The following is a 25,744-nucleotide window of genomic DNA, read 5'->3' as shown; positions in this document are numbered from 1 at the left end:
ATCTAGAACAAAAAACGGTTCTTCGACTGTCCCCAAAGGATAACCCTTTGAAGAAACTTTTGGTTCCAGGTAGAATATTTTGGGTTTCCACGTAGAACCCTTTCCAAAACAGTTCTAACTGGAACCCAAAAGGGTTCTACATGGAACCAAAAAGGGTTCACCTATGGGGACAACCGCATAACCCTTTTTTCTAAGAGTGTACATTTACATGTCCACAGAGTGCATATTTTTGGAGCATCATACCAGGGTGCAGATTTACTTTTTTGTTTTACGTTATCCTCTTGGATCCAGCACCGGGGAAATGTTTTTTATACCACCCCTCTATCCACAGAATGCATGTACCTATCATCATCACAATAGTCATATCAATGTTTTGATGAAGAATTTTATTTTGTTGTATGCAGATGAACAGGCACTACAGTTTGTAGAGTAAATAGCTATTATTCTAAACAGACAGACTTCTAGACCACTAGGGATTTCCCACATGTCCGACCACTGGTTCCCCTACATACAGTACGCAAAACGAGGTAAAATGCAAGGTAAATGCATCGTTAAATATGCATGCTCTCTTTCTCTCACTGTGTGTTGTGAGTATGAGTGGTGGCTCAGGTAAAGCATTTACGGAGTTAGCTAGGCTTGTGTTTCAGAGCTTGCGCTGCCACAACACTCATTTTGAGAGCTGTGTTTTATCCCACAATCGGATGTGTACAGTCCCAAAATGTCCCCCCACAGCTATATATCCCAGATCTCCAGAATAAACTTCTAGCAGCAGAAAATTCAGTTTCCTCATCAATATTTCAGTGGAGGCTCCGCTTTCTGCCTTTTTCTTCAGTGCACTTTGTACTGTAGCTTTTTGTCCCCATGTCAGTAAGAGTACACACCTCTTGTGTTGAGAGAGCAATCAGGGTATTATAGCCTTCACTATCTCCCAGGGTTGCTAAGGAAACGAACACAACAGCTGTGTCATATAACAGTCACACATATTACAAGTATAATCTCTGCTGAAGATTCTGGATTCACTAGCTCAAAATACAAGGATTGAGATTTAACAGGATTTTGTGCTGCATAGATTCAAATTCTCCCAATTATTTGGAGATGTTAAAAAACATTGAATATACTGATTTGTCTAAATTTTGCCAGTTAAGAGACCAAAATCATTGGCATCAGTTTTCATAAGATTATGTTTAGGATTCAACAGACAGGATAAAAACATGAACAAAGTTAGTTCAATTTGGTCAATTTGTACAGTAAGCTCACAGTAGAATTCAATGCTTATTTATGGTGATCGAGCATGCAATGACTGTTAGATCAGAGATCGCAAGGTGGAGACTGAGCCGGGACACAGTAAAGGTGACTTATCATTTTCATTCAGAAAAAAGACAGGACATAGAAGTTGTATAATAAACTGAAGCCATGGCAACAAAAACAGTTATGGTTACAGTGTTGAGCGAGAGGAGACAGGATCTAGTATCTCCCATGGGGAAGTGGGGCTCTCGTTGGGTTGTTACTGTAAAAGTGATCATCCATACAGCAAATTCCCAGAATTAGCTCATATTCCCACATTTCTTTGGCTACTTTAATTTGGTCAGGGACAGTCCATTTCTGATGACAAGCCTATTTCTGCCCCTGAACAGGCAGTTAATCCACTGTTCCTAGGCCGTCATTGAAAATAATAATTTGTTCTTAACTGACTTGCCTAGTTAAATAAAGGTAAAATTAAAATAAAAAAATTCCCGTTTCACCATTGATGGAGTAGGGTGGTTTTGGATCAATGTTGTATTTGTGCTGAACCTTTAGGCTAATTAATGTTTGAACCCTGACCCTTCGAAGAAGCCACTGCTGTAAACATGTAACCAGAAAAAAGGAAGGGGTTGTTGTTCACATGCTCTCCCACCTAAACCCAACACATGGTCAGAGGTACTAGAAGTAATGAGTCCAGAAAGCAGTGGGGTCAAGAAATTACACAGGAAATGACAGGCACATGAGGGACATGGTCAGAGGTACTACAACTCAATGCTGCCTTGGGGAAGGTATGTATTCTATACCAGTCATTCCCTGGATCCATGGTCCGATGGGAACCGGTCCCTGGGACATTGCTGAGTGGTCCATCAGGTGGTTATCTGACTGACACTGTCACGACTCCTACCGAAGGTGGCTCCTGTTCCTGTTCGGGCAGCGCTCGGCGGTCGTCGTCACCGGTCTACTAGCTGCCGCCGATCCCTTTTCCCTTTTCTGTTGGTTTTGTCTTATTGGTTTCACCCGTTTCTTGTTTATGTTTTTAGTTGGGCTATTTAAGCCGGTAAGGCCTGCCTGCTCTTTGTGCGGGCTTATTTTTCCACTGTGTTTATGTGTGGTAGTGTGTTTCGTTTTGGGTTTTTCTCCAGACTAGTTAGGTCCTGTTTTTGGGCCAATCGTGGATGTGTTCCCGGTATTTGGCGCGTACGATTTTCACTGTGCCTAAATAAAAGCACTATTCTGTACCTTCTGCCTCCTGCGCCTGACTCTGCACCCACTACGCCTGAGTGCGTCACAGACACTGATTTCATCTGATCTTGAGAGCAGGTTTTCAACATAAACAGGCATCCAAGCTTACCAGTCCCTGGTACAACGGTGTGTAGAGAAACACTGTTGTCTACCGTTACACTGAACAAGGCTCGACAGTGTAGTACTGCTCTGCTCCGCTCGACAGTGTAGTACTGCTCTGCTCCGCTCGACAGTGTAGTACTGCTCTGCTCTGCTCGACACCGCTCGACAGTGTAGTACTGCTCTGCTCTGCTCGACAGTGTAGTACTGCTCCGCTCCGCTCGACAGTGTAGTACTACTCCGCTCCGCTCGACAGTGTAGTACTGCTCCGCTCCGCTCGACAGTGTAGTACTGCTCCGCTCCGCTCGACAGTGTAGTACTGCTCCGCTCCGCTCGACAGTGTAGTACTGCTCCGCTCCGCTCGACAGTGTAGTACTGCTCTGCTCCGCTCGACAGTGTAGTACTGCTCCGCTCCGCTCGACAGTGTAGTACTGCTCCGCTCCGCTCGACAGTGTAGTACTGCTCCGCTCCGCTCGACAGTGTAGTACTGCTCCGCTCCGCTCGACAGTGTAGTACTGCTCCGCTCCGCTCGACAGTGTAGTACTGCTCCGCTCGACAGTGTAGTACTGCTCCGCTCCGCTCGACAGTGTAGTACTGCTCCGCTCCGCTCGACAGTGTAGTACTGCTCCGCTCCGCTCGACAGTGTAGTACTGCTCTGCTCCGCTCGACAGTGTAGTACTGCTCTGCTCCGCTCGACAGTGTAGTACTGCTCTGCTCCGCTCGACAGTGTAGTACTGCTCTGCTCCGCCGCGACAGTGTAGTACTGCTCTGCTCCGCTCGACAGTGTAGTACTGCTCTGCTCTGCTCGACACCGCTCAACAGTGTAGTACTGCTCTGCTCCGCTCGACAGTGTAGTACTGCTCTGCTCTGCTCGACAGTGTAGTACTGCTATGCTCCGCTCGACAGTGTAGTACTGCTCTGCTCCGCTCGACAGTGTAGTACTGCTCTGCTCCGCTCGACAGTGTAGTACTGCTCTGCTCCGCTCGACAGTGATTTGTCAAGGATCAGCTAAATGTCATTATTGTGATCCAGTAGGACATGCTGCTGCTGTTGCTCAGGGGGACTTCAGGGGGAAAAACACTCAACACAGGAGCAACTCACATAGAAAAGATAGAAAAAGAGTGAGAATCTGTTGTACTGTACAGCATATTTAAAACCTTACATGGAATGACAGATGCAAAAAAAACAAAAAAACAGGACTGTACAGTTTCGCATAGCATCCAGGTTGCAAAAAGAATCTGCTAATATTTACAATGCACAGTGCATAGCTTATTCTGGCTAAGCAGGCACCATTGACTATACCATATCACTAGTGTTACGAGGGAACATACTTCCATACTGCCAGGTAAATTTCATCACAACCACAGCACAACATTGGAATAGAACACGGCAGAATGTTTTTCCTGCGCTCGTAGGAGTTGTTGTTGGTACACACATACTGCCATGGTTTGACTGTGGTAACAATCCCAGTGTTGTAGCTGATATGTGTTGGTTATGTTGGTGCTGTGTTTCTCTGATGTGGATCCTAGGGGAGTGTTTAAATAAAGACTGCTCAGTCAGTGTGTTGGTTGGTCAGGCAGAGAGGGGGAACAGGGAAGCGTTGCTTTGAAGTCTCTGGCAATGTGCAGTATGATTGGACGGTTCAGTCTGGGTGACCCAAGCAACTAGATGGGCTCTACGTAATTAGCAGGATATAAGCCCAACAAAATGGGCTCTACGTAATCAGCAGGATATAAACCCAACTAGATGGGCTCTACGTAATTAGCAGGATATAAACCCAACTTGCCACTGTCCAACAGGCCTTTACACCAGCCCTGCTCATCCTCGTCTTCTAGTTTAGTTAGCTCGTCTCCTGTGAGAAAGGACGGAGCGAGAGATGGAGAGGGAGAGATGGAGCAAGAGAGAGGGGGAGAGCAAGATGGAGAGAGGGAGAGAGAGAGCGAGAGAGCGAGAGAGCGAGAGAGCGAGAGAGCGAGAGAGAGAGAGAGAGAGAGAGAGAGAGAGAGAGAGAGATGGAGAGAGAGATGGAGAGAGGGAGAGGGAGAGAGGGAGAGAGAGTGAGAGATAGAGATGGAGAGAGAGCGAGAGAGAGGAAGGGAAGGAGAGAGGGAGACATCAGATTGACATACAATTTTGATTGATTTTTGATTATCAACAAACATGAATTCAATTTGAATTCAATTTGAAATCAACCAAACCTTGAAACTCTGTTGTAGATTTTTGGTTGAAATCTAGGTTATATTTGAGGTGTGTGTGTTAATTTCTTGCAAACTGTACCTCAAACTGATGCCAGTTCATATGCATGCCAGGGCCGTGGATGTTGCTATTGTTTGTTTTCTTTTTGGGATGAAAAAGGTAATGAGACAAAAAAAACTGATTTTTATGTTTGGAAACCTTTTATCCTACTGCGGGTTAGTTAGATGATTGGTTTTAAATCATATATATCAAAACAAATTTAATTGAAAAGTCCAGTGCACAATTTTGTGTCTTTCTTGTGGTACCCAATAAACAGATTTGGTTTCTAAAAGGTTCACAAGTAGTAGTAGTAGTAGTTGTAGTCGTAGTAGTAGCAGCAGTAGTAGCAGCAGTATTAGTAACGTTATTGTCCCAAATGGGAAATAGATTTTTTGACATAACATTTTCAAAAGATGCATGAAAAACAGAATCACAACCAAATAGAGTTAGTTAGTTCTTGTTGGGATGCTCACCTGCTTTAAAGGTGAGTTCATCCTGTTCCTGCCCGTCGTAGTCGTACAGCGCCCTCACCCGTACGCCCTTCGCTGACTCATCCTCAAAGGGGTTGGCTCCACCCCCATTGGTGTCTGAGCCTGAGTTTGGTGCGGCCTGCTCATCGTCTGACCACTCTGCCGACTGGTCCTGGGAGGAGTAGGCCTGGTTCTTATCAGAGCTGCTGACACTGTGGAGGAGGAGACGTTTCAACATCCTAGACCATCATCATCATTGTTCGATTGCAGAAAAGTTTCACCACAAGCTTCCTCCAGTAACTAGGATCACTATTCATCAACATGGTCATCATGTGACCAGCACAGAGGAGAAAGGGCTGAGTGAATTGGAGACCCAAACTGGATGTTTCACTTTTATGAGCTGATCTCTTTATTCATGTCAACCCAGCACGAGAGCGTCTGCTAAATGACTTAAATGTAAATGTAAATGAGAAAACATGCCCCGCCCCCACTTCTCTGTTCTGCTATAATCACATAATAATACTAAAACAACTGGGTGACATCCTCTTCTGGCCACTAAAACAGCCCTTGTGGAGATATTCCCAAACACAACTGTGACATTTCACAACAGGTTATTGGAAAGGGAAAGGGGATAGCTGGTTAGTTGAACAACTGAATGCACTCAACCGAAATATTCTGCATTTAACCCCATCAGAGAGGTGCGGGGGGCTGCCCTAATGGACATCGTATTGATACTGTAGTTTGCAATAACATCGCATGCTTTGTTTTTATGAACGGTTAACTTTATATCAACATTAATCAGTGCTGCCACCTCCTGGACATTAGATTAGATACATGTTCTAGCCCCCAATACAAGAGGAAATAGTCTTGAGCAAACAACTGATATCATCTGTATGAAAACAGATATAACATCTTATACGCATAATTCATATATTGCCTATTGCACCTATGGGCTGTTCTGGCTCGGACAAGGCATATAGACCAACCTGCCCCTGTCTGTGAGACCAACCAGCCCCTGTCTGAGAGTCCAACCTGCCCCTGTCTGTGAGACCAACCAGCCCCTGTCTGAGAGTCCAACCTGCCCCTGTCTGTGAGACCAACCAGCCCCTGTCTGTGAGACCAACCAGCCCCTGTCTGTGAGACCAACCAGCCCCTGTCTGTGAGACCAACCAGCCCCTGTCTGTGAGACCAACCTGCCCCTGTCTGTGAGACCAACCTGCCCCTGTCTGTGAGACCAACCTGCCCCTGTCTGTGAGACCAACCAGCCCCTGTCTGTGAGACCAACCTGCCCCTGTCTGTGAGACCAACCTGCCCCTGTCTGTGAGACCAACCAGCCCCTGTCTGTGAGACCAACCTGCCCCTGTCTGTGAGACCAACCTGCCCCTGTCTGTGAGACCAACCAGCCCCTGTCTGTGAGACCAACCTGCCCCTGTCTGTGAGACCAACCAGCCCCTGTCTGTGAGACCAACCAGCCCCTGTCTGTGAGACCAACCTGCCCCTGTCTGAGAGTCCAACCTGCCCCTGTCTGTGAGACCAACCAGCCCCTGTCTGTGAGACCAACCAGCCCCTGTCTGAGAGTCCAACCTGCCCCTGTCTGTCAGACCAACCTGCCCCTGTCTGTCAGACCAACCTGCCCCTGTCTGTGAGACCAACCAGCCCCTGTCTGAGAGACCAATCAGCCCCTGTCTGAGAGACCAACCAGCCCCTGTCTGTGAGACCAACCAGCCCCTGTCTGAGAGACCAACCAGCCCCTGTCTGTGAGACCAACCTGCCCCTGTCTGAGAGACCAACCTGCCCCTGTCTGTCAGACCAACCTGCCCCTGTCTGTGAGACAACCAGCCCCTGTCTGTGAGACCAACCAGCCCCTGTCTGTGAGACCAACCTGCCCCTGTCTGTGAGACCAACCAGCCCCTGTCTGTGAGACCAACCTGCCCCTGTCTGTGAGACCAACCTGCCCCTGTCTGTGAGACCAACCAGCCCCTGTCTGTGAGACCAACCTGCCCCTGTCTGAGAGTCCAACCTGCCCCTGTCTGTGAGACCAACCAGCCCCTGTCTGTGAGACCAACCAGCCCCTGTCTGAGAGTCCAACCTGCCCCTGTCTGTCAGACCAACCTGCCCCTGTCTGTCAGACCAACCTGCCCCTGTCTGTGAGACCAACCAGCCCCTGTCTGAGAGACCAACCAGCCCCTGTCTGAGAGACCAACCAGCCCCTGTCTGTGAGACCAACCAGCCCCTGTCTGAGAGACCAACCAGCCCCTGTCTGTGAGACCAACCTGCCCCTGTCTGAGAGACCAACCTGCCCCTGTCTGTCAGACCAACCTGCCCCTGTCTGTCAGACCAACCTGCCCCTGTCTGTCAGACCAACCTGCCCCTGTCTGTCAGACCAACCTGCCCCTGTCTGTCAGACCAACCTGCCCCTGTCTGAGAGACCAACCTGCCCCTGTCTGAGAGACCAACCTGCCCCTGTCTGTCAGACCAACCTGCCCCTGTCTGTCAGACCAACCTGCCCCTGTCTGTGAGACCAACCTGCCCCTGTCTGTCAGACCAACCTGCCCCTGTCTGTCAGACCAACCTGCCCCTGTCTGTGAGACCAACCTGCCCCTGTCTGTGAGACCAACCTGCCCCTGTCTGTCAGACCAACCTGCCCCTGTCTGAGAGACCAACCTGCCCCTGTCTGTCAGACCAACCTGCCCCTGTCTGTCAGACCAACCTGCCCCTGTCTGTGAGACCAACCTGCCCCTGTCTGTCAGACCAACCTGCCCCTGTCTGTGAGACCAACCTGCCCCTGTCTCCAGCCGGTGCTGCCACATGGTTGGGTGCTGCCACATGGTTGGGTGCTGCCACATGGTTGGGTGCTGCCACATGGTTGGGTGCTGCCACATGGTTGGGTGCTGCCACATGGTTGGGTGCTGCTGTCACGCTAGTCAGCATTATACCGTCTGCCCCTTTCTTCGACTTCTCTCGTTTGCTGATCATGTGAGTGAGCTCTGGATTGTACTCCTGGAAGGAAGGAAGGAAGGAAGGTGGGGAGCAAGCCAGTTACAAGTCAATTCCTAGTTTTTCCCCTTCAGTCAATGGAGGAAGTGAATTGAAATTCATTCCATGAGTTGAAAACGATCAATTAAAACACACGCATTGTTAGGCTAACTGGGAAGAAGTGGTTGTGTACCTCAAACTGGGGCCAGTTCATATGCATACCAGGGCCGTGGTTGTTGCTGAACCACTTCAGGTCATCTTGTGCACTGGCAGAGGTGATGGTGTGTTCCAGGTCTCTGTACACTGTGGCGTAACTGAAGACGGATAGAGAGAAGTTACATCTCTATTCTGACACATTCATCTTGACTCAGTGTATCATAATGGTGGTGCCCAGGTGGTGTGAGTATGGACCTACCTTTGGTTCTCGGTGAGGTTGAGGTGTCGTTTGATGTCCAGCAGCACCTCCCTGAGGAAGCTCAGTCTCTTCTCCTCAAACTGCTGACACGTGTCAAACACTGTCTCCATGTTCTCCATGTACTGGGGCGTACACTTCCTCAGCTCATCCAGAGTCTTCTCATACTTCTCCTTAGCCTGCATGGTGAAGATCAGACAGAGAGTATGTTCATAACATGTAAGGGATAAACAACCACACAGGCTGTACAGTTGAGAGCTGAGGGTCTGTTGACCCCCGCAAAGCGGGTTATGCATTTTAATGTTTCAGAGCCCTTTCAGAATGTGTTTTAGTGTTTCAGAGCCCTTTCAGAATGTTTATTTTAATGTTTCAGAGCCCTTTCAGAATGTGTTTTAGTGTTTCAGAGCCCTTTCAGAATGTGTTTTAGTGTTTCAGAGCCCTTTCAGAATGTGTTTTAGTGTTTCAGAGCCCTTTCAGAATGTGTTTTAGTGTTTCAGAGCCCTTTCAGAATGTGTTTTAGTGTTTCAGAGCCCTTTCAGAATGTGTTTTAGTGTTTCAGAGCCCTTTCAGAATGCGTTGTAGTGTTTCAGAGCCCTTTCAGAATGCGTTGTAGTGTTTCAGAGCCCTTTCAGAATGCGTTGTAGTGTTTCAGAGCCCTTTCAGAATGTGTTGTAGTGTTTCAGAGCCCTTTCAGAATGTATTGTAGTGTTTCAGAGCCCTTTCAGAATGTGTTGTAGTGTTTCAGAGCCCTTTCAGAATGTGTTTTCATGTTTCAGAGCCCTTTCAGAATGTGTTTTAGTGTTTCAGAGCCCTTTCAGAATGTGTTTTAGTGTTTCAGAGCCCTTTCAGAATGTGTTTTAATGTTTCAGAGCTCTTTCAGAATGTGTTGTAGTGTTTCAGAGCCCTTTCAGAATGTGTTGTAGTGTTTCAGAGCCCTTTCAGAATGTGTTTTGGTGTTTCAGAGCCCTTTCAGAATGTGTTTTGGTGTTTCGGAGCCCTTTCAGAATGTTTATTTTAATGTCAACATTTTACACCTTAAGACCTGTTGCGACTCTAGGGGCAGTATTTTCATTTTTGGGAAAAAAACGTTCCCGTTTTAAACGGGATATTTTGTCAGGACAAGATGCTAGAGTATGCATATAATTGACAGCTTAGGATAGAAAACACTCTAACGTTTCCAAAACTGTAAAGATATTGTCTGTGAGTATAACAGAACTGATGTTGCAGGCAAAAGCCTGAGAAAAATCCAATCCGGATGTGCCCCATATTTTGAAAGCTCTGCGTTCCAATGAGTCCCTATTGAGCTGTGAATGTGCTATCAACCAGGTTACACTTTCTACGTATTCCCCAAGGTGTCTACCGCATTGTGACGTAGTTTTACGCATTTATGTTGAAGAATAGCCGTAGGCGGCTACATTGCGTAAGTGGTCACCTGATGGCTCCCAGGGTGACTCTCGCGTAAAATACAGAGGTAGCCATTACTCCAATCGGTCCTACTGAAAAACGAATTGTCCCGACGGATATATTATCGAATATATATTTGAAAAACACCTTGAGGATTGATTATAAACAACGTTTGCCATGTTTCTGTCGATATTATGGAGCTAATTTGGAATATTTTTCTCTGTTTTCGTGACTGCAATTTCCGGGCGATTTCTCAGCCAAATGTGAAGAACAAACAGAGCTATTTCCCCTACAAAAATAATATTTTTGGAAAAAAGGAACATTGGCTAGCTAACTGGGAGTCTCGTCAGTGAAACCATCCGAAGCTTATCAAAGGCAAACAATTTAATTTGATTGCTTTTCTGATTTCCGTGACCAAGTTACCTGCTGCTAGCTGGACAAAATGCTATGCTAGGCTATCGATAAACTTACACAAATGCTTGTCTAGCTTTGGCTGTAAAGCATATTTTGAAAATCTGAGATGACAAGGTGATTAACAAAATGCTAAGCTGTGTCTCAATATATTTCATTTGTGATTTTCATGAATAGGAATATTTTCTAGGGATATTTAGGTTTTAACAGTGACTTATTTTTCTTCCTTCTTACATGTTTTAGCTTCTGCATAGCAAGGTCTTTACGAGCTTGAGGTTACTGAGAAGTGGTGATGATTGATGTTGACCAAGGATGAATGATAATTAGTTGTCCTCTCAGTAGTTGTAAGACATTATTATATAACTTGTGCAATGGTTTGAATGGGTCAAGGGGAAGCAAGGCTGTGATATCATTCCAGTGGGCTCAGCAGAGTAAAGTCCACTTTACCAGTGGTTCCCAAACTGTGGGGCGTTCCCCCTGCGTTGGCATGGAGCCCCCCACACACACACACACACTTATGTCAGTCATCAGTCATTGCATACCTTAGAGAGCTATTTACAACTTGTCAGAAATGTCCAGCTCAATTAGCCCATGTCAGCTAACGTTTTTTAGCTAGGTTTTTTTGCCCATCGATTTTGTTGTAACGTTTGAGTCACTCAAATATCACATGAATACACATGAGACATGGCCAAATTTGTCATTTTGCAGGAAATAAGCCAACAAGAGGGCTGTGAACAGTTTGTGCCATGAATAGTGCTTGTGCCCATAGAAATATGTGTGGTGCGCTCGCACAGGCAGCGGAGAGGGATGTTCCCCAATGCTGGAAGGGGGGCCTGAGTGTAAGAGTTTGGGAATCCCTTCACTATACTAGTGAATAGATAATCACTGGGCCAAGATCTTTAACTGGTCAGGACACATGGTCAAGAAAAACTCCTGGAACTAGTAATGGCAATAGGATGAGAGGCCTCCCTATCATGAAGAGACGCAGGAAGAGGAGGGTGAGCAGTGGAGGGTCTGGGCGGTAGGGGCTTGGGGAGTAGGGGCCTGGGGAGTAGAGGCCTGGGGAGTAGGGACCTGGGGAGTAGGGACCTGGGGAGTAGGGACCTGGGGAGTAGGGGCCTGGGGAGTAGGGGCCTGGGGAGTAGGGGCCTGGGGAGTAGGGGCCTGGGCAGTAGGGACCTGGGCGTATGGGCCTGGGGAGTAGGGGTCAGGGCAGTAGGGGCCTGGGGAGTAGGGGTCAGGGCAGTAGGGGTCAGGGCAGTAGGGGTCAGGGCAGTAGGGGCCAGGGCAGTAGGGGTCAGGGCAGTAGGGGCCTGGGCAGTAGGGGCCTGGGCAGTAGGGGCCTGGGCAGTAGAGGCCTGGAGAGTAGGGGCCTGGAGAGTAGGAGCCTGGGGAGTAGGGGCCTGGGGAGTAGGGGCCTGGGGAGTAGGGGCCTGGGGAGTAGGGGCCTGGGGAGTAGGGGCCTGGGGAGCAGGGGCCTGGACAGTAGGGGCCTGGGGAGCTCACCTTCTGAGAGTCCTGCTTGCACTTGTCCACCTTGTCCAGGAGCTTCTTCTGCTGGTCGGCTGTGACTGAGGTGTCTGCCTTGCTGTTGGCCTCTCTGCTGGACGCCACCTTCTCCTCCTTACACGCCAGGTGGTACGTCTTCTTGGCAGTCTCAAGCTGAGGAGAGAAGATATGGTATATTTTTTAAGGATATTTACACTTTTGGAGGTATCATTTCAATGCAAACTACTTCAAGGTTACAGCAGAGCGTGGTGCATGTTCTGATTTGGTCCAGATCTCTACAGCAATGCTCAAGTGTACAGTTGTTCAGGTGGTTGCCCCTCACCTCCTTGAGCTTCTTGGCCCATGGTTTCTGGGCCTTCTTGAAGCCCTCCTCTGCCTCTTTGGTTTCCTTGAATCCTCCCATCATCTGTTTGTGGTAGGAGTCCTTCTGCCAGTTCTTCACCTTCTCAAAGTCATTGTTGAGCAGTCCGTTCTTCACATCCTGGTGCAGCTCACTCACCTTCTCAGCCTCGGTCATCATTGCCACCCAGGCCCTCTCCACACTGCCATACTGGGGCCCTGAGGGAGAAGGAGAAGAGGGTCAGGGTTAGAGGGAGAAGGAGACGAGGGTCAGGGTTAGAGGGAGAGGGAGAAGAGGTAGGGTTAGAGGGAGAAGGAGAAGAGGTAGGGTTAGAGGGAGAAGAGGTTGGGTTAGAGGGAGAAGGAGAAGAGGGTCAGGGTTAGATGGAGGGGAGAAGAGGGTCAGGGTTAGAGGGAGAAGGAGAAGAGCATCAGGGTTAGAGGAAGAAGGAGAAGAGGGTCAGGGTTAGAGGAAGAGGGAGAAGAGGGTCAGGGTTAGAGGGAGAAGCAGAAGAGGGTCAGGGTTAGAGGAAGAAGAGGTAGGGTTAGAGGGAGAAGGAGAAGAGGGACAGGGTTAGATGGAAAAGGAGAGAAGAGGGCCAGGGTTAGAGGGAGAGGGAGAAGAGGGTCAGGATTAGAGGGAGAGAAGGGGTCAGAAGGGAGGGTCAGGGTTAGATGGAGAGGGAGAAGAGGTGGGGTTAGAGGGAGGGGGAGAAGAGGGTCAGGGTTAGAGGGAGAGGGAGAAGAGGGTCAGGGTTAGAGGGAGAAGGAGAAGAGGGTCAGGGTTAGAGGAAGAGGGAGAAGAGGGTCAGGGTTAGAGGGAGAAGGAGAAGAGGGTCAGGGTTAGAGGGAGAAGGGTAGGGTTAGAAGAGGGCCAGGGTTAGAGGGAGAGGGAGAAGAGGGTCAGGGTTAGAGGGAGAAGGAGAAGAGGGTCAGGGAAGAGGTAGGGTTAGAGGGAAAGGAGGAGGTTAGAGGGAGAAGGAGAAGAGGGTCAGGGTTAGAGGGAGAAGGAGAAGAGGGAAGAGGGTCAGGGTTAGAGGGAGAAGGAGAAGAGGGTCAGGGTTAGAGGGAGAAGGGAGGGTTAGAGGGAGAAGGAGAAGAGGTAGGGTTAGAGGGAGAAGGAGAAGAGGGTCAGGGTTAGAGGGAGAAGGAGAAGAGGGTCAGGGTTAGAGGGAGAAGGAGAAGAGGGTCAGGGTTAGAGGGAGAAGGAGAAGAGGGTCAGGGTTAGAGGGAGAAGAGGTAGGGTTAGAGGGAGAAGGAGAAGAGGTAGGGTTAGAGGGAGAAGGAGAAGAGGGTCAGGGTTAGAGGGAGAGGGAGAAGAGGGTCAGGGTTAGAGGGAGAAGGAGAAGAGGGTCAGGGTTAGAGGGAGAAGGAGAAGAGGGTCAGGGTTAGAGGGAGAGGGAGAAGAGGGTCAGGGTTAGAGGGAGAGGGAGAAGAGGGTCAGGGTTAGAGGGAGAGGGAGAAGAGGGAGGTCCATTATTATTTTGAGAAACAGTTGGTATTACTCTGACTCAATGAATATCCTGCACATTGCATTCACCGTACTCCCATGACAAAACTAGAAGGAGTTTATAATTTTGTTAAAGCATGCTCCTACAGATGGCAATATAACTCTTCCAATCCACTGTGAGCTGCTGGCTGTGTCTCCCCTTCTCCCCTCGTACCTTTATCCACCAGCTGTCTCCATCTCTTAGACCAGTCGGTCAGCTGCTGGCTGTAGGCCTTCTCGATTTTGGCTCGCTCTTGTATACAGTTCATCAGGTCATTGCAGAGCCGGTGGCCATCATCAATCCGCTTCACAGCACGCTTATAGTTTCCCACCTTTCATAGGTACCAGAATGAGAGGCATTTCAATTACATTCAAAACATGCCACCTTAAGAATGTGGCGTTCCACGAACAGTGGTGTCAGTGTCTCCCTACTGAGTGATCATTGTCGTGCCACCTTAAGAATGGTATTGTCAGTGTCTCCCTACTGAGTGATCATTGTCGTGCCACCTTAAGAATGGTATTGTCAGTGTCTCCCTACTGAGTGATCATTGTCGTGCCACCTTAAGAATGGTATTGTCAGTGTCTCCCTACTGAGTGATCATTGTCGTGCCACCTTAAGAATGGTATTGTCAGTGTCTCCCTACTGAGTGATCATTGTCGTGCCACCTTAAGAACGGTATTGTCAGTGTCTCCCTACTGAGTGATCATTGTCGTGCCACCTTAAGAACGGTATTGTCAGTGTCTCCCTACTGAGTGATCATTGTCGTGCCACCTTAAGAACGGTATTGTCAGTGTCTCCCTACTGAGTGATCATTGTCGTGCCACCTTAAGAATGCTTTTGTCAGTGTCTCCCTACTGAGTGATCATTGTCGTGCCACCTTAAGAATGGTATTGTCAGTGTCTCCCTACTGAGTGATCATTGTCATGCCACCTTAAGAATGCTTTTGTCAGTGTCTCCCTACTGAGTGATCATTGTCGTGCCACCTTAAGAATGCCACCTTAAGAATGGTATTGTCAGTGTCTCCCCTACTGAGTGATGTCAGTGTCTCCCTACTGAGTGATCATTGTCATGCCACCTTAAGAATGCTTTTGTCAGTGTCTCCCTACTGAGTGATCATTGTCGTGCCACCTTAAGAATGCTTTTGTCAGTGTCTCCCTACTGAGTGATCATTGTCGTGCCACCTTAAGAACGGTATTGTCAGTGTCTCCCTACTGAGTGATCATTGTCGTGCCACCTTAAGAACGGTATTGTCAGTGTCTCCCTACTGAGTGATCATTGTCATGCCACCTTAAGAACGGTATTGTCAGTGTCTCCCTACTGAGTGATCATTGTCGTGCCACCTTAAGAATGCTTTTGTCAGTGTCTCCCTACTGAGTGATCATTGTCATGCCACCTTAAGAACGGTATTGTCAGTGTCTCCCTACTGAGTGATCATTGTCATGCCACCTTAAGAACGGTATTGTCAGTGTCTCCCTACTGAGTGATCATTGTCGTGCCACCTTAAGAACGGTATTGTCAGTGTCTCCCTACTGAGTGATCATTGTCGTGCCACCTTAAGAACGGTATTGTCAGTGTCTCCCTACTGAGTGATCATTGTCGTGCCACCTTAAGAACGGTATTGTCAGTGTCTCCCTACTGAGTGATCATTGTCGTGCCACCTTAAGAACGGTATTGTCAGTGTCTCCCTACTGAGTGATCATTGTCGTGCCACCTTAAGAACGGTATTGTCAGTGTCTCCCTACTGAGTGATCATTGTCGTGCCACCTGTCTCCTAAGAACGGTATTGTCAGTGTCTCCCTACTGAGTGATCATTGTCGTGCCACCTTAAGAACGGTATTGTCAGTGTCTCCCTACTGAGTGATCATTATCGTGCCACCTTAAGAACGGTATTGTCAGTGTCTCCCTACTGAGTGATCATTGTCGTGCCACCTTAAGAACGGTACTGTCAGTGTCTCCCTGATTGATACAGTGAGGAGCAATAAAATAAATGAAAACAAGAGACAGAGACAGAAAAGGACACAGCTAGACATGGACACTGACACAAAGGACACAGCTGACAAGGGGAAAGGACAACTAGGAACACAGCTACTCTATATCTAACAGAAAGCCTTCCTAAAGGGTTTAGGCCATTTTTAAAGGAGCCCAGAGTCTGAGGTTCCTTCATCAGTAGCCCTAGTCAGCGGCCTGTCACGCTGCCAGCTCTGCTGCAAAGCCAAAAGAGGGTGACGCAGTGCCAGCAAAGTGTGGACACCTGGAGTTGCTGGTTCAAATCCCAGTTCCACTGAAAGGGATGCATGTTTGACTACATATTAATACATCTCCAAACAGATGTGGTCAGTTCTCACCTCCCAGAAGCTGTCTGTGCCATCCTCCTGGCTGACCGACTCGTCATAGGCGCCCGACATGATCCTAGATTTGGCAGAGAGGACGTGAGGAGGTTTTGGGAGTCTGCAGCAGAGTCTTGGTCTTCAGGCACTGAGGGAAGGAGAAAGAGAATAATTAATAATAGCAATACAATGTGGTCAGCTGCATTCATTCAAACTATAAAAAATACAGCGAAAGGCCAATTCAGAGATTTGCTGTGGGAATTGAAAACAACTATTAAAGTTCTTCTTTATACGTGTAAACATTAGATCCCTTTAATTCATAATGCCATCAAATAACATTCCCTCTGTTCTGTTCCCGGTACAACAGTCCTCCCTCTGTTCTGTTCCCGGTACAACAGTCCTCCCTCCGTTCTGTTCCCGGTACAACAGTCCTCCCTCCGTTCTGTTCCCGGTACAACAGTCCTCCCTCCGTTCTGTTCCCGGTACAACAGTCCTGCCTCCGTTCTGTTCCCGGTACAACAGTCCTCCCCCCGTTCTGTTCCCGGTACAACAGTCCTCCCCCCGTTCTGTTCCCGGTACAACAGTCCTCCCTCTGTTCTTTTCCCGGTACAACAGTCCTCCCTCCGTTCTGTTCCCGGTACAACAGTCCTCCCTCCGTTCTGTTCCCGGTACAACAGTCCTCCCCCTGTTCTGTTTCTGGTAGAGGTACAACAGTCCTCCCCCCGTTCTGTTCCCGGTACAACAGTCCTCCCTCCGTTCTGTTCCGGTACAACAGTCCTCCCCCGTTCTGTTCCCGGTACAACAGTCCTCCCCCTGTTCTGTTCCCGGTACAACAGTCCTCCCCTCGTTCTGTTCCCGGTACAACAGTCCTCCCTCTGTTCTTTTCCCGGTACAACAGTCCTCCCTCCGTTCTGTTCCCGGTACAACAGTCCTCCCTCCGTTCTGTTCCCGGTACAACAGTCCTCCCCCTGTTCTGTTTCTGGTACAGGTACAACAGTCCTCCCCCCGTTCTGTTCCCGGTACAACAGTCCTCCCTCCGTTCTGTTCCCGGTACAACAGTCCTCCCTCCGTTCTGTTCCTGGTACAGGTACAACAGTCCTCCCTCCGTTCTGTTCCCGGTACAACAGTCCTCCCCCTGTTCTGTTTCTGGTACAGGTACAACAGTCCTCCCCCCGTTCTGTTCCCGGTACAACAGTCCTCCCTCCGTTCTGTTCCCGGTACAACAGTCCTCCCTCCGTTCTGTTCCTGGTACAGGTACAACAGTCCTCCCTCTGTTCTGTTCCTGGTACAGGTACAACAGTCCTCCCTCTGTTCTGTTCCTGGTACAGGTACAACAGTCCTCCATCTGTTCTGTTCTTGGTACAGGTACAACAGTCCTCCCTCTGTTCTGTTCCCGGTACAACAGTCCTCCCTCCGTTCTGTTCCCAGTACAACAGTCCTCCCTCTGTTCTGTTCCCGGTACAACAGTCCTCCCCCCGTTCTGTTCCCGGTACAACAGTCCCCCCCACCGTTCTGTTCCCGGTACAACAGTCCTCCCCCCGTTCTGTTCCCGGTACAATAGTCCTCCCCCGTTCTTTTCCCAGGTACAACAGTCCCCCCACCGTTCTGTTCCCGGTACAACAGTCCTCCCCTGTCTGTTCTGTTCCTGGTACAGGTACAACAGTCCTCCCCCGTTCTTTTCCCGGTACAACACTCCCTCCGTTCTGTTCCCGGTACAACAGTCCTCCCTCTGTTCTGGTACTGGTACAACAATCCTCCCTCTGTTCTGTTCCTGGTACAGGTACAACAGTCCTCCCTCCGTTCTGTTCCCGGTACAACAGTCCTCCCTCTGTTCTGTTCCTGGTACAGGTACAACAGTCCTCCCTCTGTTCTGTTCTCCTCCCTCTGTTCTGTACAACAGTCCTCCCTCCTGTTCTGTTCCTGGTACAACAATCCTCCCTTTGTTCTGTTCCCGGTACAACAGTCCTCCCTCTGTTCTGTTCCTGGTACAGGTACAACAGTCCTCCCCCGCTTCTGTTCCTGGTACAACAGTCCTCCCTCCGTTCTGTTCCCGGTACAACAGTCCTCCCCCTGTTCTGTTCCTCCAACAGTCCTCCCTCTGTTCTGTTCCCGGTACAACAGTCCTCCCTCTGTTCTGTTCCCAGGTACAACAGTCCTCCCTCCCTCTGTTCCCAGGTACAACAGTCCTCCCTCCGTTCTGTTCCCGGTACAACAGTCCTCCCTCCGTTCTGTTCCCGGTACAACAGTCCTCCCTCCGTTCTGTTCCCAGGTACAACAGTCCTGCCTCCGTTCTGTTCCCGGTACAACAGTCCTCCCCCCGTTCTGTTCCCGGTACAACAGTCCTCCCTCTGTTCTTTTCCCGGTACAACAGTCCTCCCTCCGTTCTGTTCCCAGTACAACAGTCCTCCCTCCGTTCTGTTCCCGGTACAACAGTCCTCCCTCTGTTCTGTTTCTGGTACAGGTACAACAGTCCTCCCCCCGTTCTGTTCCCGGTACAACAGTCCTCCCTCCGTTCTGTTCCCGGTACAACAGTCCTCCCTCCGTTCTGATCCTGGTACAGGTACAACAGTCCTCCCTCTGTTCTGTTCCTGGTACAGGTACAACAGTCCTCCCTCTGTTCTGTTCCTGGTACAGGTACAACAGTCCTCCCTCTGTTCTGTTCTTGGTACAGGTACAACAGTCCTCCCTCTGTTCTGTTCTTGGTACAGGTACAACAGTCCTCCCTCTGTTCTGTTCCCGGTACAACAGTCCTCCCTCCATTCTGTTCCCGGTACAACAGTCCTCCCTCCGTTCTGTTCCCAGTACAACAGTCCTCCCTCTGTTCTGTTCCCGGTACAACAGTCCTCCCCCCGTTCTGTTCCCGGTACAACAGTCCTCCCCCCGTTCTGTTCCCGGTACAACAGTCCTCCCCCCGTTCTGTTCCCGGTACAACAGTCCTCCCCTCGTTCTGTTCCCGGTACAACAGTCCTCCCTCTGTTCTTTTCCCGGTACAACAGTCCTCCCTCCGTTCTGTTCCCGGTACAACAGTCCTCCCTCTGTTCTGTTCCTGGTACAACAGTCCTCCCTCTGTTCTGGTACTGGTACAACAATCCTCCCTCTGTTCTGTTCCTGGTAGAGGTACAACAGTCCTCCCTCCGTTCTGTTCCCGGTACAACAGTCCTCCCTCTGTTCTGTTCCTGGTACAGGTACAACAGTCCTCCCTCCGTTCTGTTCCCGGTACAACAGTCCTCCCTCCGTTCTGTTCCTGGTACAACAATCCTCCCTCTGTTCTGTTCCCGGTACAACAGTCCTCCCTCTGTTCTGTTCCTGGTACAGGTACAACAGTCCTCCCCCCGTTCTGTTCCTGGTACAACAGTCCTCCCCTCGTTCTGTTCCCGGTACAATAGTCCTCCCCCTTCTGTTCCCGGTACAACAGTCCTCCCTCTGTTCTGTTCCCGGTACAACAGTCCTCCCTCTGTTCTGTTCCCGGTACAACAGTCCTCCCTCTGTTCTGTTCCCGGTACAACAGTCCTCCCTCTGTTCTGTTCCTGGTACAGGTACAACAGTCCTCCCTCTGTTCTGTTCCTGGTACAGGTACAACAGTCCTCCCTCTGTTCTGTTCCTGGTACAGGTACAACAGTCCTCCCCTCGTTCTGTTCCCGGTACAACAGTCCTCCCTCTGTTCTTTTCCCGGTACAACAGTCCTCTCTCTGTTCTGGTCCTGGTACAACAGTCCTCCCTCTGTTCTGTTCCTGGTACAGGTACAACAGTCCTCCCTCTGTTCTGTTCCTCTGTTCTGTACAAGCAACCTCCCTCTGTTCTGTTCCTGGTACAACAGTCCTCCCTCTGTTCTGTTCCCGGTACAACAGTCCTCCCTCTGTTCTTTTCCCGGTACAACAGTCCTCCCTCTGTTCTGTTCCCGGTACAACAGTCCTCCCTCTGTTCTGTTCCTGGTACAGGTACAACAGTCCTCCCTCTGTTCTGGTCCTGGTACAGCAGTCCTCCCTCTGTTCTGGTTCCCGGTACAACAGGTCCTCCCTCTGTTCTGTTACTGGTACAGGTACAACAGTCCTCCCTCTGTTCTGTTCCTGGTACAGGTTCTGGTACTGGTACAGTCCTCCCTCTGTTCTGGTACTGGTACAGCAATCCTCCCTCTGTTCTGTTCCCGGTACAAACAGTCCTCCCTCTGTTCTGGTTGCCAACCCTCCCTCTGTTCTGGTACAACAGTCCTCCCTCTGTTCTGTTCTGCTGGTACTGGTACAACAGTCCTCCCAACCTCCTGTTCTGGTACTGGTACAGCAGTCCTCCCTCTGTTCTGTTGCTGGTACAGGTTCTGGTACAACAGTCCTCTGTTCCTCCTTCCTGTTCTGTTCCTGGTACAACAGTCCTCCCTCTGTTCTGGTACCCAACCCTCCTCTGTTCTGGTACTGTAGAATGTTCTGGTACACAGCAACCCTCCCTCTGTTCTGGTACTGGTAAGTCCCTCTGTTCTGGTACTGGTAAAAGCGTTCTGGTACTAAATCCCTCTGTTCTGGTACTGGTACAGCAACCCTTCTATTCTTATTATTCTGTTCCCTGGTACAACAGTCCTCCCTCTGTTCTGTTCCCGGTACAGCAGTCCTCCCTCTGTTCTGTTCCCCTCCCTCTGGTACAGCAGTCCTCCCTCTGTTCTGGTACTGGTACAGGTTCAACAGTCCTCCTCTGTTCTTTTCCTGGTACTGGTACAACAGTCCTCCTCTGTTCTTTTCCTGGTACAGGTACAACAGTCCTCCCTCTGTTCTTTTCCTGGTACAGGTACAACAGTCCTCCCTCTGTTTTCCTGGTACAGGTACAACAGTCCTCCCTCTGTTCTGGTACTGGTACAGCAACCCTCCCTCTGTTCTGGTACTGGTACAGCAACCCTCCCTCTGTTCTGGTACTGGTACAGCAACCCTCCCTCTGTTCTGGTACTGGTACAGCAACCCTCCCTCTGTTCTGGTACTGGTACAGCAACCCTCCCTCTGTTCTGGTACTGGTACAGCAACCCTCCCTCTGTTCTGGTACTGTTCTGTACAGCAACCCTCCCTCTGTTCTGGTACTGGTACAGCAACCCTCCCTCTGTTCTGGTACTGGTACAGCAACCCTCCCTCTGTTCTGGTACTGGTACAGCAACCCTCCCTCTGTTCTGGTACTGGTACAGCAACCCTCCCTCTGGTACAGCAACCCTCCCTCTGTTCTGGTACTGGTACAGCAACCCTCCCTCTGTTCTGGTACTGGTACAGCAACCCTCCCTCTGTTCTGGTCTGTTCTGGTACTGGTACAGCAACCCTCCCTCTGTTCTGGTACTGGTACAGCAACCCTCCCTCTGTTCTGGTACTGGTACAGCAACCCTCCCTCTGTTCTGGTACTGGTACAGCAACCCTCCCTCTGTTCTGGTACTGGTACAGCAACCCTCCCTCTGTTCTGGTACTGGTACAGCAACCCTCCCTCTGTTCTGGTACTGGTACAGCAACCCTCCCTCTGTTCTGGTACTGGTACAGCAACCCTCCCTCTGTTCTGGTACTGGTACAGCAACCCTCCCTCTGTTCTGGTACTGGTACAGCAACCCTCCCTCTGTTCTGGTACTGGTACAGCAACCCTCCCTCTGTTCTGGTACTGGTACAGCAACCCTCCCTCTGTTCTGGTACTGGTACAGCAACCCTCCCTCTGTTCTGGTACTGGTACAGCAACCCTCCCTCTGTTCTGGTACTGGTACAGCAACCCTCCCTCTGTTCTGGTACTGGTACAGCAACCCCCTCCCTCTGTTCTGGTACTGGTACAGCAACCCTCCCTCTGTTCTGGTACTGGTACAGTTCTGGTACTGGTACCAACCCTCCCTCTGTTCTGGTACTGGTACAGCAACCCTCCCTCTGTTCTGGTACTGGTACAGCAACCCTCCCTCTGTTCTGGTACTGGTACAGCAACCCTCCCTCTGTTCTGGTACTGGTACAGCAACCCTCCCTCTGTTCTGGTACTGGTACAGCAACCCTCCCTCTGTTCTGGTACTGGTACAGCAACCCTCCCTCTGTTCTGGTACTGGTACAGCAACCCTCCCTCTGTTCTGGTACTGGTACAGCAACCCTCCCTCTGTTCTGGTACTGGTACAGCAACCCTCCCTCTGTTCTGGTACTGGTACAGCAACCCTCCCTCTGTTCTGGTACTGGTACAGCAACCCTCCCTCTGTTCTGGTACTGGTACAGCAACCCTCCCTCTGTTCTGGTACTGGTACAGCAACCCTCCCTCTGTTCTGGTACTGGTACAGCAACCCTCCCTCTGTTCTGGTACTGGTACAGCAACCCTCCCTCTGTTCTGGTACTGGTACAGCAACCCTCCCTCTGTTCTGGTACTGGTACAGCAACCCTCCCTCTGTTCTGGTACTGGTACAGCAACCCTCCCTCTGTTCTGGTACTGGTACAGCAACCCTCCCTCTGTTCTGGTACTGGTACAGCAACCCTCCCTCTGTTCTGGTACTGGTACAGCAACCCTCCCTCTGTTCTGGTACTGGTACAGCAACCCTCCCTCTGTTCTGGTACTGGTACCCCATTTCTTGTTTTATTATCTTTCTATATTTGTTCAGTTTCTCTCTGCATTGTTGGAAAGGGACCGTAAGCAAGGATTTCACTGTTGTTTACACAGCATGTGACCAATATGTCATTAAAAAACACCTCAGACTCCACAAGGAATGATTTGTCTCAGAACAAAATAACAGTCTATCCATGCTCAAACGTTAGTGTTTTTAATATTAAACCAGTGCTGAGTAGAAAGTGTAACATGCTAGTATGGAGAATGGTTTCCACTAACGGTGTTGTGGCTAGAGAGACCACCGGCTTGTTGGTTGAGTCTTTAATCAAGGCAAATATCATATTCTGCCTATGGCAGTAGAGCCTACAACTTCCAGATTGTACTCCAAGAGAGCGACCGGATGTCTCTTTCACATCCGATACAGCAACCCCTCATCAGCCATGCAATCACCTTGATGGCAGTCTGCTACCAACAATAACAATGTATTTTAATTTGTTAAAATGTAATCTTTTATTTAACTAGGCAAGTCAGTTAAGAAAAAATACTTATTGACAATGACAGCCTACCCCGGCCAAATCCGAACGATGCTGGGCCAATTGTGCACCGCCCAATGGGACTCCCAATCACAGCCGGATGTGATACAGCCTGGATTTGAATCAGGGACTGCAGTGACACCTCTTACACTGAGATGCAGTGCCTTAGACCGCTGCGCCCCTTGCGAGCTCAATAACAATAACACATCTTCACCAAACCAAGACCTGTATGTTGCATTTACAGCAACGACCTGTAACTATTCCCCAGGTCGTTGCTGTAAATGAGAATGTGTTCTCAGTCAACTTCCATGGTAAAATAAGGGAAAAATTAAAATCCAAATATTTTAAGCCACTCCCGAGGACGAAGGCCCTGTGACGCTGCCTCGGAGAGACAATAGAGGGCTCTGCTTTAGAGTGGGGGTGGGGGGTGGGGGCACTGCATGGGTATTTGGGTCACCTCAGCCGTCCTAAATTAATGGCTGGGAAAATACTTTCGACAATTGGGAGAAGGAGAGAGGGAAAACGAGAGAGAGAAAGAGAGCGATACAGACTTCAAAATGCAGTTTCTCCCCAGACAAAACGTGAGCAGAACGGCTTTGGTTGAAACACAAAAAAAGTATTCGGCTGCATGGGGAATGTGTGAGAGCTGGCTGTGCACCACAGTTGGTTAATCCATCAAGAGGAGGCTTTTGTTCTAGTGTTGGACAGTCCTGTCTGGGAACAAGGCTAGATGGTAGTGTATACACACAAACACCACCTCACGCCTCCTCACCCGTTACTATCTTTCTGGCAGACAGCATATTTCTAAATTCTTCCTGTCCTAAACCATTGTAATATGTACAGAAATCAATACTTGAAATTGATCACAATTCTAATGTATTAAGGCCTACTAGTCTTTTACACAAAAGAACACATCGAGTCAGTCCAGTTAAACTCTAACACACCTAAGGTGACGAAAGCAGTAACAAACCATTCTTGCTGTCTCATCAAAATCACCACGGAAAGGAACATGAAGTACCTTTTTCTCCTCTACATACCCCAGCAACACTATGAAGAAGATCACAACACACATATTTCATTAGGGCTCTCCATCTCCACACACAACCAAATATACACACACATGCACCTCAACCTCAAACACACCAGCACATCAACCAACTGCAATAACCAGGCAGTGAGAAACCACTCTAGGCTATAGCCAAGACAAAGGACCGCAAATGAATGCACCCAAAAAGAGGAGGGACGCAGGCAGACTACCTCCGTCCGAACAACAAAAGCCTTACCCCCAGTCCTCCATTAGCAGAGTGAGACACGACGGCTAGCTACAGATACAGCTCCAGCTCTGAGGCACGTGGGCTTCACTCTTCTCTCTCCTCTCACTCTTCTCTCCTCCCGCCCCTTTGTTTTTGTTCAGCTCAGAGACCCCTTTTCTCAGACAGCTGAGCTCTCGCATCATCACATCATACACCGTCAACAAACATAGACACGGTCTTATCCAAGAGCACAGACACTTCTGTCCAGGCAACGTGTTGAGTGAAAGCGTGTGTGTGTGTGTGTGTGTGTGTGTGTGTGTGTGTGTGTGTGTGTGTGTGTGTGTGTGTGTGTGTGTGTGTGTGTGTGTGTGTGTGTGTGTGTGTGTGTGTGTGTGTGTGTGTGTGTGTGTGTGTGTGTGGTGTGTGTGGTGTGTGTGTGTGTTTTCTCAATGGCTGGGTGATAATCCTCTGGTGTTTTGCTTGAATGGTTCAGTCAAGGAGGAAGAGAAAAGAGAATCTCAGAGGGAGACGGAGGAGGAACGAGGGATGAGGAGAAGGGTGGGGGAGGAGGACCGAGGGATGAGGAGAAGGGTGGGGGGAGGAGGAACGAGGGATGAGAAGAAGGGTGGGGGGAGGAGGACCGAGGATGAGGAGAAGGGTGGGGGGGAGGAGGACCGGGATGAGAAGGGGTGGGGGGACAAGGGATGAGGAGAAGGGTGGGGGAGGAGAAATGAGGGATGAGGAGAAGGGTGGGGGGGACAAGGGATGAGGAGAAGGGTGGGGGAGGAGGAACGAGGATGAGGAGAAGGGTGGGGGAGGAGAAACGAGGATGAGGAGAAGGGTGGGGGAGGAGAAACGAGGGATGAGGAGAAGGGTGGGGGGACGAGGGATGAGGAGAAGGGTGGGGGTGTGATGAGGGGGTGTACTAACCATGGCATCATGAGGGCATAGGATTGCATTGATTGATAGGACTAGAGACGGTGAGGGTTAAAGGAGAGACAGGGAACATGGAGGTGGGGAAATATAGTGTGAAGAGCCTCTGATGTGTAGCTAGGGAAGAGTGTGAGACACGGCGAAGAGGAAACAGAGACGCAGACAGAAATGGAGAATACAGGAGTAGAAGGTAGAGGTGATTGAAGATGGAGGGAGAAAGTAAAATGTACAGGTGTGACCTTCACGACAGATGCCTGCCTAAATTGAGACCCAGTCACTGGCCGCTTTAATAAATGGATCACTAGTCACTTTAAACAATGCCTCTTATTACATATCTTACATTACTCACA

General features: G+C 49.6%; 1 protein-coding gene across 4 annotated transcripts in view; it reads right to left on the bottom strand.

Annotated features, from left to right (window-relative positions):
* Window positions 1–365: 365 nt before the first annotated feature.
* The window catches only part of LOC124003420 (protein kinase C and casein kinase substrate in neurons protein 1-like), a 117,226-nt gene continuing 91,847 nt past the window's right edge, over window positions 366–25,744 (bottom strand). For 2 of the 4 annotated variants that reach the window (XM_046311673.1, XM_046311672.1), the window contains 9 exons: window positions 16,175–16,304; window positions 14,004–14,160; window positions 12,323–12,558; window positions 11,998–12,153; window positions 8,680–8,855; window positions 8,458–8,578; window positions 8,068–8,288; window positions 5,292–5,500; window positions 366–4,435 (listed from right to left, as the gene is read on the bottom strand). In XM_046311673.1, the coding sequence (XP_046167629.1) occupies window positions 4,326–4,435; window positions 5,292–5,500; window positions 8,068–8,288; window positions 8,458–8,578; window positions 8,680–8,855; window positions 11,998–12,153; window positions 12,323–12,558; window positions 14,004–14,160; window positions 16,175–16,234 (1,446 nt within the window). In that variant the 5' untranslated portion in view covers window positions 16,235–16,304 and the 3' untranslated portion in view covers window positions 366–4,325. Of the gene's footprint in view, window positions 4,436–4,860; window positions 4,921–5,291; window positions 5,501–8,067; window positions 8,289–8,457; window positions 8,579–8,679; window positions 8,856–11,997; window positions 12,154–12,322; window positions 12,559–14,003; window positions 14,161–16,174; window positions 16,305–24,491; window positions 24,647–25,744 lie in introns of those variants that run through there. The other 2 variants (XM_046311675.1, XM_046311674.1) reach the window with 2 other exon arrangements.

This window comes from Oncorhynchus gorbuscha, linkage group LG18 (genome assembly GCF_021184085.1).
Source record: "Oncorhynchus gorbuscha isolate QuinsamMale2020 ecotype Even-year linkage group LG18, OgorEven_v1.0, whole genome shotgun sequence".
Classification (NCBI taxonomy): domain Eukaryota; kingdom Metazoa; phylum Chordata; class Actinopteri; order Salmoniformes; family Salmonidae; genus Oncorhynchus; species Oncorhynchus gorbuscha.
This window is presented reverse-complemented; position numbering and strand designations above follow the sequence as displayed.